Raw genomic sequence first — 17,254 nt, 5'->3', positions numbered from 1 at the left:
GTTGGATAATTGTCGAACAATATTGGACTCATATGAACTAAAAATCATTAATTAAACTAAAATATAAAAACATATATATTTTCAGAATCCTTATTTTGTCTATCTATCGAAATAAATTAACCTTATAGGGATTTATTGCAATGAAATTAAAAGAAAGTATCCCTTTAATAGGAGAATAGTTTGGAAAAGGTGGCAACTAATTAATTGGAGAATATTTTGGAAAAGGTGGCAGCTAATTAGTAGGAGAATGTTTTGGAAAAGTTGTCAGCTAATTAATTGGAGAATATTTTGGAAATGGTGGTAGCTAATTAGGTAACCAAATAATCACGAGACCCAACCGTCACGATACCAAATAGTCCCGAGACCAGATAATCACGATACCAAATAGTCCCGAGACCAAATAATCACGATACCAAATAGTCACGAGACCAAATAATCACGAGACCAAATAATCACGAGACCAAAAAATCACGAGACCAAATCGATGAGACCAATTGGTCCCGCGACCAAATCGGCGAGACCAAAATGGCTGGACCAATTCGGCGAGACCATATTTTCCTGTTCCGTGAGAATTGATATCGTTAGTTAATAAAAACGGAATAGAGAAGTCGTTTTCAAGTAAATGATGAAAATATGTTTCAAGTGTGACTCTCTGAAATATAGTGTACGGTATGGGACGAGTGGATTTTTACTTCTCCCGAGAGACAGGCTTTGTACTTTACGTATCTGTCTGTGTTTTGTTTTAACTTCTGCAATTGTTTATCAATAAAGAGAAATGATTGCATATCTAGGTAAATAGATATGTCGGGGATCCTCAAATATTATTTCACTTCCCCTATTTACCTTAACCCTTTTATATTACACTAACCCCTTTTTTGTTCGAGTCAAGGGCGTTTGCGTTGAGATAATATGGATGGGTTTCGCAACAAAAATCGAGTTAAAGCTAGCATTATATATTATCCCCTTCTGATGTAACACATTAATTGTTGTTTCTTTTATCGCCATTTCGACGATACGGTAAGCGGTATCCCGAGATCCCTGTGGCGAAAATATCACGGATATACGGTTTTGGTGCTTGGTGGAAAGTATTTTGCTATAGAGTCCACTAACGTAATAACTATGACTTTTTGAAATTGGGTTTTATCGAAAAGATTGTAACAATAATTGAGTTTGGCGATCTGATCATAAATAACTGATACGGAGAAAAGCGTATACATGTTAAATTATAATAAAAAATATTAGTGACAATATTCCAGATGAAAGTCTACTTCAAAAAAATGATTTGGATATTTTTTACAAAGCTTAAATTACAAAATATTACGCTAAAAGTTAGACTTCAAAGCAAGTGGATTTTATAATAAAAAATATTTTTAATTTAACCGAACGTAGAGTACAACCCTTTTTTCTACATAATTGTTTTTCGGAAAATTTTGTCGATTGAATACATTTGTCGGTTAAAATCTTACTTAGATTATTCAATCTTAAAAAATATCATCTAAAATTGTTGTATTGTTTAAACGAATAAACTTCTGAATAGTTTCCGATTATTTGTAGCCAATCGTATTTTTCGAAAAAATCGACCAAAAAACCCCGAGCCCTATTTCAAATGATTCCCAGCAATCCACCATATTTCAAATTATCCCCGGCAATCCACCATATTTCAAATGATTCCCAGTAATCCACCATATTTCAAATGATTCCCAGTAATCCACCATATTTCAAATGATTCCCGGCAATACACCATATTTCAAATGATTCCCGGCAATACACCATATTTCAAATGATTCCCGACAACCCACCATATTTCAAATGATTCCCAGCAATTTACCATATTTCAAATGATTCCCAGCAATCTACCATATTTCAAATGATTCCCGGCAATCCACCATATTTCAAATGATTCCCAGCATTCCATGATTTTTATATTATTCCCTCAATTACTAAGTGACCAAAAACCCCCCACAAAATAGATGCTAAATTAGGGATGCACCGATATATCGGTTACCGATAAATCGGCCGATAATATCGGCCTATCTTTTTCATATCGGTATCGGCCAATATCGGTTTCATGTAAACCGATATTTTCGGGAAAAACTTGACAAGTTATAAGGCACTCAATGAATACTAATTTAAACACATCACTTAAATCATCACTTAAATTTATACCCACAATTTAACATTTCCCTTTAAAAATGCAAGGTTTTCCACTATCTCAGTTTTATTCCGTTGTTCACGACTATGAGAAAGTAATTTCCCTAGTTTCCCATACATCCAACAAACAATCGAAGTCGACACTGACGCTCTCTAATGCGTTTGGTCTCACTTATGAACACTTTGAACTTTTCACTTATGGTCCAAAATTTTGCTTATAACGCTACTTCTTTTTGAACAAAGAACGGAGCTGTATTTTTACTAAAAACCAAATTAGACCACACCACTTTTTAAGGAAGGGGGTTAAGGCTAAATTATGTAGCGGTACCACATTAAACGAAATGTGACACGTGTCTCTAATAAAACAAAGTAAAAACGTAAATGGTCCTAAAAAATGTTGATTCTACTCTTGGAAACGATATTCATGGAGAAATACTATTTTTTTTTATGGGGCGATAATATCGGCCGATATATCGGCTACGAATTTCTGATATATCGGCCGGCCGATATATCGGCTGTACCCATATCGGTGCATCCCTATGCTAAATGAGGTGGCAAAAGTTAAGAGACAATTTTTAAAATCGTCACCATAAGAATGAGCATTTTTTCACATAGTTAAAGACGTATTTATTACTCATAATATAACTACAAATTAACTCTGCTGTTATTACGATTACTTCATCATTAGCCCATCAATCGAAACGGTTTTTTCTGCAATCCTAAGAATGAATAATTATAAATTTCGGATCATAAGTACATGTGTTACCATTAAGGTTTACCTTTCTTGCCTGTTCCGCGAACCTTTTCCCTTCTGGATTACCCTTTACACTTCGTATAACTTCGGCAAAACAACAGCGGTGCTCCTATTTTCAACATAGATAAAAATAACAATAGTTCAAATGATTAGCGACCATCTTGAAGATGTGTATCACAAAATTAATAAATAAAAAAAAGTATGACGCTCAATCTATCTGATAATTAACGCCCGGCCCGCTTGCCCTAGAAGGCTGAACACGTTACTCTTAAGTAGTTGGCGCGTACTAAGAAATATTTTTCCAATCCGCCGCCATCTTAATAAATGGCGCCCAGAAATGTAAATATCTTCTCTATGCAACAAAGTCCGCGCATTTCAACCGATTTCACAAATATTTAACACTCTGGTTTCCTTTAACCTATAGACGGGCTGAATGGTCTTTTGGGTTTGATTTGTTGCCATCTTTTTAAATGGCGGCCAGAAATTTAAAACCCCTTCTTTATGGAATAATGTCCGCGTGAAAAGTAATAAAAATTGTCCCGACGGGCTGACGGGCAAAAATATTAGTCATCAGTAAACTCTACCCATTCTTTATATCATTTTGATATATATATATATATCAGTGTTTCCCAAAGGATTTGATTTTGTGACGCACACATCCTTTGCATAATTTTACAGCGTGTTTCTAAAAGGGTGGTAGAACGGAAGTACAGTGGTTTTTACGGGCGATTTCGAGTCAAAATTGTTCTATGGAATTTAGCCCTGCCACCTTTTTGGAACACTTGTATTTACATTGCTATTATGTTACTAATGATTTTTGTTACAAAATAGTACCGTTCCGAATGACATGCGATTTTCAGTTTTGCAGACTGATTCTCGAGAAATACTATCCATGCACGATGCATCTGATGGATTTTTGTCATCGTGTACCTGTAATTATAAAATTGCACTTAAGTGTATTGCAGAGATGCTTGTGAATTCTGTCGACATTATAGTACATTGATCACAAGCAATATCCAACTTTTGATGAAGAGTTCGATTTTGTCATAAGTTCATAAAATATGTTCCATAAGTTTGTAACTGGTTATTGAGAGCTTATCATGAAGTGACGTAGGTCAAGCGTAGTAGATTCTCATCAAGCCACGCCTGATGAGACGCTGTCAAACGCTTACTAATGCAGACTAAATAGGAAGATGTAAGTCCTGCAAAATTAACCGAATGTAGTCTGAAATTCTCGCTAGTCGTTCTCGAACTAGCTCTCAGTAAGTCTTTAGCATTACGAAGTATAGCTTGAGTCATACTTATGGAACCTATCTTATAAACTTATTATGTCAGCTGTAATAAGCTATTTCGAACATGCTTAGAAAAAGGCACTAGTTTGCATCCAATACTGCTGTTTTGTAAACTCTTACCTGATCAGCCCATAATGTCTTCATATGTTTTACACAATCATCAAAATCTGTCAGGAATAATTATGTTAAAGGGACTGTAAAGAAGGCACTAGCGGGTGGGTAAAAGTTATTTGAAATACGTCACAGGCACCACGTGACTGAGGAAAGGTATGGTTCAAAGAAGATTAGTTCGTTTTACTTTAAAAACTCTTTGGGGAATTGGCGCTGCAATGTCGCTAATAACAAGGACTAGGTGTAGTGGTCGACGTATGGACAAGATAATCCACAGAATTTTGGTTAATCAGTTATTCATGAATAATAATCTGATAATTATTCGTGATTACATTGCATTAATCATAGACTTCCCGTGGATAATTTCAAATTATGAATAAAGATAAAACAAACAGATATTATCCTATCCAAATGCCGACCACTAACTAGGTGTCCAGTCCCACTCGTATGTAGGCGTCACGTGGTGTATTTCAAATACTTTTTACCCAGTCCCTTTAACTTAAACATAGTATATTAATCCCATGTCCCATGAAGTACGTCACACCATGAATTAATTCATTATTCTTTTAAACTGACATCTCGAAAAGTTATAAAAATGTCCCAACGGGCTGACGGGCAATGTCGGGTGCCTAATATTCTTCTACTTTTTACCAAAAGTATCTCTTCGAGAAAAGCGTATCACAAAGCTGGGTACTTGTAACATGAATCTTCCCAACATCAGAATCAGAACATTTGGAGCAAGCTTCCTAAATCTAATCACATACGCGATATATAATAGTTCCCTCATCAATACTCTATTAGCACTTGATTATTTGCCAAGGCGCATGCGCTTGTGGATTTTTGTCCCACTTTAAGACAATCAAGGTTTGTGGGTTGATTGCTGAGGATTTAGTACCAAACGGTTATAGAATTCACCCTAGCACGGTGCTATAGTTACTCATCTGAAGATTGGTGAGCGGGAGAGCAAACGAAGTATTGAGAGGATACAGAGTGTCATCGTCATCTAATATTATCCCATTCTGGTTTTACGTAAAAATCAACTTACTCTCTGAGTTACAAAAATCGTCCATAACGTTTGCGACCGTTTTCAGTAACGAAAACGAGCCATTATAGCAATCCTTCGTCGCCTTCCCAGAGACCAGCATTGATAAAAAACTTACAATACAAATCCTTAAAATGTATAATTCCATAGCTAAACCTTAGGGTTATTCACTTCGGTTTTTATTTTAAAAATATATATAAATTGTTCAGTATGCTAATGCTTTTATAGGCAATAGAAAATTTGATGAATCGCATTTCCAAAACAATAGCTAACATCTGTTGAAATTTGGGACGCGTGTGTTCATTGTTGTAACGCGTTTTGTTTCGTACATTTATCCGTCTAATTTCGAAATAGTAATTTATTACAGGAATTTATAAAACTTATCGGCTTTATTTTATTTTAAACATGGACTTTAATTTTAAAGAGGACCAGCAATTATTTTTTTCCACCCGAGCACAGATAGCTCAGGGGAGAGGGACAAAGCTGGCAGTTTTTCCATTCCCTGTAAGTTTTGTTGGATTGTTTTCGTTGAAAAATTTCATGTGACAGTATTTGGGTCAAAATTAAAACAGGTGATGCGGAATTAAATAAAATTAATATTAAACTATATACGCTTTTTATGTTTGAATATTTTTTATTTTATTTTGTCGCCATCCTTTTAATCGGGTAAAACTAAGCCTTTGCAATGCAGTTTTAAGAAAGCTATGAATGATCATTATGCATTCATTCGTGTTGTTTTTAAGATTGGGACGATGAATATCCAGCTTTGGAAAATCCCCAATTTTATTGTCATTAGTCTGGGTCTGTCTTGCATGTGGAACAGCAAGTACAGTGTACAACTCCCTTGTACATGGCGAGTGTTCCAAAACACTTGTTCTTCCTCTGCCCATTTACTGGATCATGCTGAGTACCGCCAATAACACTGATTTCGAATGCAATCTAATCAACATTACAGAGTTACCAACAAGAACCTCCAAAAAATAATTCTCATATCGGGATTTCTCGTTGATTTAATGAACTATTGTAACATCTTCATTAGCGTTAAAATTATGAAGAGCAATTGTTAAAGTCCCAATTTTGGGCCGCTGTCTTGATGGGGACCCGATTTTTTGTCAATTTCAACGGGTCCTGCGAATTTTCTCGACGCCGCTGTCTTTATGACCGCACTTACGCATTTCAAGCGATTTCTCAGTTCGCAGAGACAAATAATCGTTGAAATTACGTGGCAGATTAAAAGAATAGCAAATGTACTAAACAGATCCGGTAATTCTATGTAATTGACACCGGTAGTAATTTTCAAATCACGTATGTGTTTTAAATTGCTTGATTTCATTATGTCTTCTTCCCATTGTTCGAGACAACCACTTTCCCATAGAACTTGCAACCTTTGAAAATGTTGTTAATTGTTACATCGATGTAAATAGACCTTTTTCGTATTGTCTGCTTAATTGATATAGGGTTTAGGCGAAACATCTGGTATCTGAGCAACAAAGACGTCTGATAAGGCTTCAAGCTTGCCAGTTCAAAAAGGTCCTTTGTGTGAATAATTTAGGCCTTTGCTAATGTATGTAAATAATATTTAGTTAATTCTCGATCTTACACATTATTGAAAGACGTGGAACACGTTAGATTTTTATTGAGACCCAAAGCAATGTTCAAAGTAGTTAGAGGCTCTGTGACAGGAACTATGTTGATGTGTGGCCGCTTATGCGAGTTAAGAATAGTTGATTTGATCCCAAAATCATTGCACTCTTGCCGCTATGAGTCTCAAGGTAGACATCATTATCATATGGTCTAAGTACACGCGCCTCTCTGTACACATCGCCGTAGCGACTCGCTGGCTAAAAGTGCACGGACGAGTGTTAGCATGGTCTCGATAATGAAGAGATCTTATGGTTCTTTACTTACCACGCTGTTTATAAATTCTATAAAAGAATTATGGGGAGGTATGACTAGTTGCAAAACTCCTTCTTGAAATAATACCACCAGTTTATCCAACGTGTCAACACTATCCTTTTTATGAACGCTAGTCGAAGCCTGCAACGCATTGCCATAGTAAATGCGAAGGAAAACCAAAGCAATTATCCATGCTGTAATTATCATTAATTGCTTGCGTGAAGTCCACGAAAATTTCGCTCCTATTAGAAAAAACCGAAAGTAAGGCGGAATGTAGTTAATTGAAATCATGGACCTTTAACATAAGGTCCCCAGAACAATCGCGAGTTTTACAATGAAAACGCCACGAACTGTAGAATTAAACATTCTCTACGTTGCATTGATTGTATGATTTCACAAGATGTAAGTGTTGTTCGTTATAGGTACATTATTTACATACAATTACGATGTAACCATAAGTTCATAAGATATGGCCCGTAAGTTTGTCCTGGTTACTGAGAGCTTGTCATGAAGTCACGTAGGTGATACGTCATAGATTCTTGTAAACTGACCCCTGGTCAAGCGTTGTCAAAGGCTTAGTACAGGCTAAATAGGATTAAAAGTTGCACTGCAAATCCTAATGTAGTCAATTCTCGCTTGTCGTTCCCGAACTAGCTTTCAGTAAGTCTCTAGCATTACGAAATATGTGTAGTGTCATACTTATGGAACATATCTTATAAACTTATGATGTAACGAATAAGTAGTAACCTGGATTTAGTGTTAATTCAACGAGGTAATGAAAGTAATGCAATTTTATTGAAGCCACCCGTCTTGAAAATAATTGTAGAAAAATTGAGCAGATAATGAAGCACGATAATAATATAATCCAAATCTTTAAAATTCAATTAAAAGTATTACTGTAAATTTCAATTGCAAAGTTTTCTTAGTGTTTTGTTTCAAGTAGTCCTTACCTGATTATCGAAAGGACTTAAATACAACGCTCGTAAATTTAAATCAATTTTATTTCCAACGAAGAAATGATGTGGTTCAACGAAGTAGGGTATGCTGTAGTCAATCACAGCCCGTCTAGGGTATGTATCCGTTAGTTTCGATAAAGCAACATCAGCTTCCTTAATTAAGAAGTGTTTTAATTATCAAAATAATATTTTAATGATAGTTTAACACATTTTTACGTTGCGTTGTAGTTTTCCCACAGCTCCAGTCCATGACCCGTTGTCAAGTAAGGTACCGTAATGACCTTCTGGATGTCGTTGTAAAATACACCTAAAAAGTATACCAAATAAACTAAGGCATTATTTGGAGTATAGAGAGCTTTCAGTTGAGGGAGGAGCTGACTCTCGTGACATAATTTACGCTGCCATATTGGTGGGTTTAAAGCAGGAATGAAGCTGAGACCACCCAATATGGCTACCAGAACAGTGATAAGACTTGGGAAGGTGTGACGTAGTACTAACCTATCTGAAAGCTCTCTATTAAACCTGAGAGAGGGAAGTTTTGTTTGCTTAAAAATTAGTTCTTGTTGCTATAACCAGATGACACCCAAAGCGTATGCCCAACCTAAAACCGGGGTACTATGGGTTAATTTTACGGCCATGCATAGGAAGTGAAACCTCGTGTTGGCTTTGGAAAACACTCGATGTCTTTATATCCATCCGGAAACTCTTTCATAATTTACTTTTATCTTTCTCATTGTACTTACGTGAAATTTAGCGTCTTTATTAGAACGTCCAATAAACGTCTCTCGTAACCCGAGAGTAGATTCACCTGCAAATGATTGGACACTTTTTCCGATACTTGCAATAGTACGGTCTATAATATATAAATATATTTAATTGTGTATTTTAATTTTTAGAGGTCAATTAACGAATCAAACCGGCATAAAGGTGACCCTCAACGACTCTCCCGAGCATGGATTCGTACTCCACAACATTTGGGTTATACAGTATTTTCACCAAGCACTTTCACGATCTTGAGTACATCTGAGCCCACAAAGATAACTAACACAAAGAGAGGTTGTAATTAAGGACTATGTATATCCTGACCCCTCCGCCACGGTTTAATACATGACTACAGTAAAAATGTGTAGAAGCTTATGAAAAGGGTGACGCATGCTGCCATGTCTAAACGAGACTTACGAGGATACCACATGAAGAGTTGTTCTGTCAAGGCTATGTGGAGCTCGACCACGGACCAGGAATGCGAGTCACTAACAATAGGCACACGCCTCTTACCGACCGGTTATGGCAACGCTCACGGAAATGCCTGTGCTAAATCTCGTATAATGAAATTATTTTCCCTCATAATTGGGTAATTGAACTGTACCCAGAGTTCAAACAATCTAATACAGGTAAAAGCTGTAAAAACGCACCTACTTTCCGTATTGACGTGAAAGTAGCCAAGGCCCGGTAAAAGAAAGCACTTAAGCGAAAGGTAATTACTAAGGTACACCACAATCGCTCGAAGACAACTTTATGGGTCGCTGAGAAGTCGATTGAATTACTTGCCACGCTTCGTGCTACCAACCTCAAACATTATTATACTTTAAAGGGAGGGTGAAATAGAAAATCGATTGTTTTTATCGATTCTTCTACTAATTATAAGACATGTCCACAAAGTGAAACTTGTAGAGGAACCACGTGACCCGCGCTAATTTGTCAACCAAAGAAACTACAGTGAGATTTCGTCTCTCAAGCGGAAGTCTTTCATTCACCCTTGTTTATTGAGTTCTGTGTTTGTTTATACAAGGGTTTGTGTACACAGAAAATGCAGGACTTACCTTCACAGGTAAATACGTTCGAAGCTTAAGCCAACATATACAGTTCTTTGCATATCTTTTTTGTTTGGACCCGATCGAATCCAAGACTCTCTTTCGAATAACACGTCAGGAAGGCTTTTTAGGTATTATTGGCCAAAGAGTTTTCGTGACAAGATAAATCATAAATATCAAAATATTATCTTCTATTCTAGCACCGCTAAATAATATATATTTCAATATAAGAACTTGATATAGATTAGTCTAGCTAATTTAGGTCATCCATGAATTTTCATTATCATAAGGAAAGTATCTACATTCTCTTGTGGAATTATCATAGTCAGGGATAGATTTAATTTTAGAAGTAGGAATGGAGAACAGTAATCTGGGCGCGCGTCAAAGTCCCGGACCCCCTATACCACGCGACGGAGGGGTGTGAAAGAAGAGGCGGGTCATAGTGACAGAGTTAAAAAAGAAACAACGTATTTTTCGCCGTCCCCGTCAGCAACGTCATCAAAACGTAGCACTTGAACTTAGAAACCACGTGATATTTACGTATATGTGCCTCGACTCCCTCGATCTATTAGCGTCGAACGCGAATGTGAAAGGTTCGCTTTGCGTATTCTGAACGAATAAACCTAGGGTCGACGGTTGTCCTATTTTTGTCAATAGCCAATGAAACGCGAGGAAAGAGAAACGGGCAGTTTAACTAACATTTAAGCCCTTCCCCTTACCTTCAATCAGATAATAGAGGGTGTTTTATGGATGACCCCTTATATTTAATTAAGAAACTGAAAAATAATACTAATTTAGTTAAGGGGTCTTTCCGAAAAGAGTGGCCCGGACGGCAAATGTCTTAAAAAAATTACATTTTCGGCTCAAAATCGTGCACCCAAAGAACATACCTCTTAATTTATGTTAGACTTATCAGAAACACCCTGTATATTCTGGGTATATGGATCGAATCCGACACTCCCTTTCTAATAGCGCAAGTGAAAAGCTACTTAAATTTATTAATAATTTGAGTGTTATTGCGAAAACGGTATCGTGACAAAATTTGTTATTTATAGTCAATCTTATAAATGAAAATAATTTAGTTATTTTGTTTGCACCGCTCAATAATATGGATTACAATTTAAGTAACCACTTTATACAGATTACACTAGCTAATTGAGGCCAAAAGCTTCTATGGATTAGTATAATTATACTAATGTCTGACCGTATATCAACTAATGATAAATATAGAGATGACAATCAGATCGTTTAATTGACAAGGTTTTGCGGAATAATTACAATACTTAATAGATTCAAAAATCTACAGCGCTTGCTGAAAATTTTATTTTTTTTATCTATAATGTTATATTATGACTTAAAGAGGTTTTAAAGTGGAGTAGGAGAAACGTCATAGATTCTTGTAAAGCGACATCAAGTGAGGCCCTATCATAACCTTATGAATAAATAGAAACCATAGTAGGCTGTCAAACCACGTGTAGTCAATTCTCGCGTCGTTCTTGGACAAGTTCTCAGGTAGGCTGTAACATTCAAACACAGGAATACATAGATTTAATCTTCTTGAAATCTTTAATATATCAGTTAAGGGGGGGGGGGGTCTTTCTGCGTGAATTAAAGGGAAGGTAATGTAGAAATCGACACGCCTGACGTCATACATAATGTATTTTAACTTAGAAACCATGTTATAATGAAGTAGCTGTGCCTCGACTCTCAGGACCTGTGAACGTCGAACCCGAATGTAAAATGGTTCTGTTAGCGTGTTCTGAGCTAGTAAACTTAGAGTCGACCGATGTCCTATACATGTGAATGGCCAATGAGAGAAGCGGAAGGAGGAGGCTGCTGTTGAGCAAAGTTTTAGCCCATCCCCTTACCTTCAAACAGATATTAGTAAGGGAACTATGTTTAAGAAATCTATGTATTCCTCTTTCAAATTATAACAGTCTTCATTATTATGGTTCAAGATAAACTTAGTTAACGTTCTTCAGTTTCTTTGTCCCTATTCAATTGTAGCTTCTACACAGTTGTTGTGATGATTTATTAGATAACTCTGCCTTAATTCCTCTAATAAAACTAAATTACTCGACTTCTCTCAAGTTTTAAAAGTAATTTAAAATTCTTCATTGTTGAACGTTTATTTCTGATCCTTGTTTTTGGTATTGGCACTTGTGGGAAACGGTGATATCTTCGATAAAAATCGACTAAAAGAACCAATATTTGTCGTTGGTCTCTTCAAAACTCTTTTCTTCTTACTAATGCCCAAATCGGAATCGAAGGCCTCCTTCGCTTTTACTGGATCAACAAGTTGTGGCAGATTTTCCTCAGAGTGACTGAGCTTTAATGTACTCAAGTTCGTTTTCCCCGTGAACCGTTTCCTAAATAGTAAATATACACGGATGAGAATGTAATTTTAGAAATGATTTTTATGGACAGCAATATCACTTTAACAAAAAAAGACCAATAACTAATCAACTCAATATGAAGTAGTGATGACCGGTATCGTAAATTAATAGTAATAGTATACACTCTAAGAAATGGAAGTGTAAAAAACGTGTTAAAACGGTGTAAACACCGTAAAAACACCCAAAAGAGAGTTTTTTTACCGTGAGTTTTTAGGGGCCAATTTAAAGTGTAAATTCGGTGTAAAATAACACTATTAAAACACCGTTCGAAATTAAACATGAAAAATTATAATACTGCGGGTTTCTTAAATAAGGTCTTTCATTTTCATTTATGTTTTAATATTAAAGTGAATCCGAACAGTAAAAAATTATTGAAAAAGTTAATTTCTAAACATTTTTTTAAAGATGATTTTCATGAAAGAATATATTTTTATCCTTTAAATAAAATTAAAAAGGAAATTGGTAATCAGGCGGTATTGTACATTCATAAAACACAGCTAAACGTGTAAGGCGACACTCTGAAACGTTTTAGATGACACTCTTAAAAGCGTTAGGCGACACTCTTGCAGTGGCGTCGCTAGGCCTTTTATGGGGGCTATAGCGCCCCCAAATTTCAAAGTTAGCCACCTCAAAATAATCCGTAAACTATACCAAAATATTGCTAGTAGCCTCCTAAAATTCTGTAGCAATATGGTGTATAAAAATTATAATAAAAAGTTCGTTAAGTTTCATCTTTGTAGAGATGAATTTCAGTATCAAATAGTTGTGGGGACTAAAAGCAAACGAAAACTAAACTTACAAATAACGAGTGAAATTCTTTCATCCACAATTGTCTCATAGTCAATAACTCGGTTCCGTACTCTTTATCAATAAAAGTTTTCTTTAAGTATACGAACAATAATATTAAGCCCCTCCCCCCCCCCCCCCAAATTTTTAAACCCTAGCAACGCTATTGCACTCTTGAAAGTGTTATGCGATACTCTTAAAAGTATTGTGTGACACTAAAAATCGAGACTAGGTTAGGTACTGGCCTCACAGTAGGGCGACTATAAACGCCAGCTTGAGAGGCCAATATGTGAGACACATGTTTTTGTGACATATCTTATCTTTGTTTTGAGAAAAATTAGAGTACAAAACGGATTAATTTTTTTTTTAATATTGTAGAGTAGATTAGGTGCAACGCGTTTCTGGTGTTCGAAAAACTCTTGGTGAAAAGAGATTATTAAATTTAACGAGTACGTCCTTTTCTACTGCTATGATATTATTTCCTCCAAAACCAATTTAATACCCGATGAATTTTTACTGATTTAAAACTTTCTGCCTTTTCAGAAGTTATTTAGTCAGTGGAAATGACCAACTTATCATGCAGTTTCACGCTGGATTTTAAGTCGATCAAGTGGCCAAGGTTTTTCGCAGTTTCCATTGCATGCGAGAACTACTCTCGCTTAAAGGGGTATAGCTCTGCATGTTAGAACTGTCCTCTTAAGTTCTCTCAAGGTGGAACATTGCTATGAATAAAGAGCTATTTGCCATAAAATCTAACACTCTTAAAGGTGTCATCAGACACTCTGAAAGGTGTCATGTGACTCTAGAAAAGGTGTCAAGCGACACTCTGAAAGGTGTTATGCGACACTCTTAAAAGCGTTATTTAAACTCGGAAAGGTGCTATGCCACACCTTTTAAGGAATTGCACAACACTCATATGAGAGTAAAAAATTTACTTTTAGTTCGATATAAGAGTTAAAAAGGTGTTAAACTACACCTCTGTTGCACCATTTTATTCTTATCTTTGACACCAATTGCTCAAATAAGTGTTATTAAACCCTTTCAGGGGTGTAAATCAACACCTGTAACGGTGTCAAATTTGGACCCATATAAACTACTTTTAAAGGTGTTAAAGCACACCCCAATTTCTTAGAGTGTAATACCAGAAGTAAGATGAGACTAGAAGTACTGAGCTAATCAAATTCTTCACTTGGCGAAAGCGATTAAATATTCTTGATAACACACCAACGGTTGGCCCTCAGGTAGCGGTTTCTGAATTTTTCCTCCAAAACGTGAGACGCTCGCGGCAGTAGACGGCCGAACTAGATTCAAGCACCCTCGTCCGTGTTCAGCGGCATTAGGTTGAGGGGAAGGGGTAGGAAAAGTTTTTGGAACTCGACCAATTTTTTCCTCTCTAGTGTAGGCGCGATGGAAGCGGCATAAAATCCTCAAATTTGTTTACCAGTGCCAGGATCCATTACCAATGCTAGAGCTCTTTACTTCTAGTCTCATCTTATTTCTGATAATACCGATATCGAAGTTTTGCTGGAGCCGATACCGATTTTAACCGACAGTTTAAAATCAGCTAGAAAACCAATATGTTTCGATTATCAACTGAATTTTAATAATGTATAATAACATAGAACCGATATATAGGGAGTGGGCAACAGGGGTGAAATTCTCCCCTACTAAGCGTCAGACCCTCACTTAGTCAATCAGGAGCTTTCCCCCACTGGCCTTTCACTCTGTGAAGTTTGCTGCCATTTTGATTGAAATGGGATGAGCCATTTTAAACCACACCACTCTGGCAGCTCACTATGGGTTAAAGTGTCATATCGTTCACCGTTACCGAAATCATATCGATTTGTGCACCTCACGTGTATTGATATAGATAAGGTCTTACAGAAAAGGGTAAATAGAACTTAGAAAAGGCCCTCTCTAAAATTATTTGTCTTGATACCACCATCTTGCATTTGAAATTGTTTAACTGTGATTAAGCTAACGATCTCACCTGGTTTTTTGACGCAATTCACTATCGATAAAATTATCGGCGGTTCTTTGCCATTCACTGAGAGGTCCGGCGTAAAAACCTTGGCTTCCCCTTTCAACCGTGCCGTCATCGTAGGTCAAATACTCCTTCAGTTGATTGTGGACGCGGTATCTGATTACGGGTAGTTTTTTTGACTCGCTTGTTGCATTATGGGGCCGATCAGTGATCGATAATGGTATTATTCGTTTTACAGATGTGCTGGTTGATCGATCGCTTCTCGTATCGTCGTCGAATACTAGCCGATCTTCTTCATCGTTAGCGTTGCTCCAAAATGAGGGTGTCGTTGATTTCTAAAAATACACAGTAACAGAAAGTTCAAAACGAATTGGGTAATATTGTTGCATAATTCGCAACATGTTTTTATAGAGCCTTTTCAAATTACGAAATATCCTCAATTTGAATCTAAAGACTGTAAATAAGGTTTCAAAGAAGGGGGAAGGTAACTATAACGGCACAGGCCAATGTCTCTCTCACGCGCACCTACCTCAGCGCACAGCCAGACGTCACGTGATCCGTAAAGAATTAAATTCAAAAAGGGTAAACACGAATAGGCCGTTAAAGGCTCACACTAGCAGAGATCAGTGTGGTTAGCTGTAGCTTCGGCCGTAAACAAACATCTTTGATTTTGTTTTCTCTCTTATGCACCGATTGCGCATGTGCGGAACTCTGATACCGAGCCGAGAATTTGGTCTCTCCGAGTTTCCTACTCATACATGCTCACTGATTTTACCCAGACTATTGAAAATTGGTTAATTAACCTAAAACCTTAGACGATCGCACCCACAGTTTTATTCATTTCATTCAAATAATGAAGCATTCTTCAATTCTACAAAAATGGTATCGTTCACAATCTAAATGATAATGTTAACTGTTCATTGCCCCAATTAAGTATAGCTTGTTCAAACCCATATTTGAATTAAATTTAAAAAAAATATGTATTTAAAGTCGACACAGTAAAATTTAAAGGGATAATGGAATCATCGGTGTGATTTTTAAAAATTGCTTCAGTTTCATTACCACTTTTCTGTTCTTGAGCAGAGCGTAATCTTTCCTGCTGTGGTAATTTTCTTCTTCTCCAATGGCGTCTAGAAACGTTTGACTCTAAAAGCGGGGAAACGAACTTCAGTTTCTCTATAAAAGAGGATCTTACTATCGTCTGCTAAAGTTGTGCACCTTTGATTTGTTTCTTTCGAAGAATGGGTCGTAATTGTAGACCTTTCGATGTCTTCCGAACCTATTAAAGTTTCGCTTGGTATTCGGATAGAAGGGAGTTTGCGGGAATTTTATTGGTGGATTAGGAGGCTCATAGTCCACGTGACGAGACCATCTTGGAGTCAGAAGAAGATTCTGTGTTCGAATATAAATATAAAATTAAAAATTATTTTAATTTTAAAAATAAGTTTCTCGTTCGAACCTTTCTGATTTTATCCTCCATTATGGCTTGTTCCGTCGCAAAGGGTAATCGGGATTTCATCCCGGCCACAGCCTAATTAGGAAAGTTAATTAATAAATGATGTGATGTGTTGCCAGGAGGGTTTACCGGACTCATAATCGGGAACAGACACTATACACAAAATAGGTTTTGGGCCCACCCAAATGAAATAATTTCATATTTTTTTAAATTCAATTTCAGTATAATTATGCTTAATTAAGTGTTAATTATAGAGGTAAAATATAACGGGGGGTTCTAGAATAGGACCTTTTTTATCAGGCTGAATGGCTATGGGCTTTGACACCGTCCCAACTTTGAACAGAACTGAACCAAACCATTTCTAATGAACCTAAGTAACTGATATAAACAATGATTTTTGTTTAATCGAATTAGGAAATTAATGCATTGTGACAATGCACATGGAAAAACAAACTATCAAACCTCGTTCTCAAATATAAGACTATCAAAGTTTTTTAGATTTTCAAAGTATTATATACTATCAAAAAATATATATATAATTTAATATGCTCATTTTATAATTCAAGTTTTTCAAACCATTTTAGATTTTGAATTAAAACTAACTTAATATACTCATTTC

At 36.3% G+C, this 17,254-nt stretch overlaps 1 protein-coding gene and 2 long non-coding RNA genes across 3 annotated transcripts; all 3 read right to left on the bottom strand.

Moving 5' to 3' along the window:
* Positions 1-2,823: 2,823 nt before the first annotated feature.
* On the bottom strand, positions 2,824-4,358 carry LOC149678406 (uncharacterized). Its single transcript, XR_016366265.1, has 4 exons — positions 4,318-4,358; positions 3,740-3,835; positions 2,931-3,014; positions 2,824-2,870 (listed from the first exon to the last, which is right to left on the bottom strand). It is a non-coding gene; the product is annotated as an uncharacterized LOC149678406 (long non-coding RNA).
* A 1,159-nt stretch (positions 4,359-5,517) lies between these two features.
* On the bottom strand, positions 5,518-7,568 carry LOC149678405 (uncharacterized). The gene is made up of 3 exons (XR_016366264.1): positions 7,259-7,568; positions 6,951-7,191; positions 5,518-6,735 (listed from the first exon to the last, which is right to left on the bottom strand). It is a non-coding gene; the product is annotated as an uncharacterized LOC149678405 (long non-coding RNA).
* Positions 7,569-12,140: 4,572 nt separating this feature from the next.
* On the bottom strand, positions 12,141-16,706 carry LOC149678404 (uncharacterized). Its single transcript, XM_089837139.1, has 5 exons — positions 16,639-16,706; positions 16,398-16,571; positions 16,242-16,325; positions 15,186-15,514; positions 12,141-12,382 (listed from the first exon to the last, which is right to left on the bottom strand). Exons 1-5 carry the CDS (start codon positions 16,696-16,698, stop codon positions 12,142-12,144), a joined length of 888 nt encoding a protein of 295 aa, XP_089693265.1. The 5' UTR covers positions 16,699-16,706; the 3' UTR covers position 12,141.
* Between the last annotated feature and the right edge of the window lie 548 nt (positions 16,707-17,254).

This window comes from Phalangium opilio, unplaced genomic scaffold, assembly GCF_054372755.1.
Source record: "Phalangium opilio isolate 3A_F unplaced genomic scaffold, DU_Popi_V2 ptg000042l_1, whole genome shotgun sequence".
In the NCBI taxonomy this organism is placed as follows: Eukaryota; Metazoa; Arthropoda; class Arachnida; order Opiliones; family Phalangiidae; genus Phalangium; species Phalangium opilio.
Note: the sequence above shows the minus strand (reverse complement) of the source record. Positions and strands in the feature narration are given on the sequence as shown.

Coding starts and splice junctions, on each gene's coding strand:
- LOC149678404 (XM_089837139.1), bottom strand. CDS start 16,698: ATGAAATCCCGATTACCCTTTGCGACGGAACAAGCCATAATGGAGGAT. Junction 16,326..16,397: donor TCGAAAGAAACAAATCAAAG/GTGCACAACTTT, acceptor CCCCGCTTTTAG/AGTCAAACGTTTCTAGACGC. Junction 15,515..16,241: donor TGCTCAAGAACAGAAAAGTG/GTAATGAAACTG, acceptor GTGTATTTTTAG/AAATCAACGACACCCTCATT.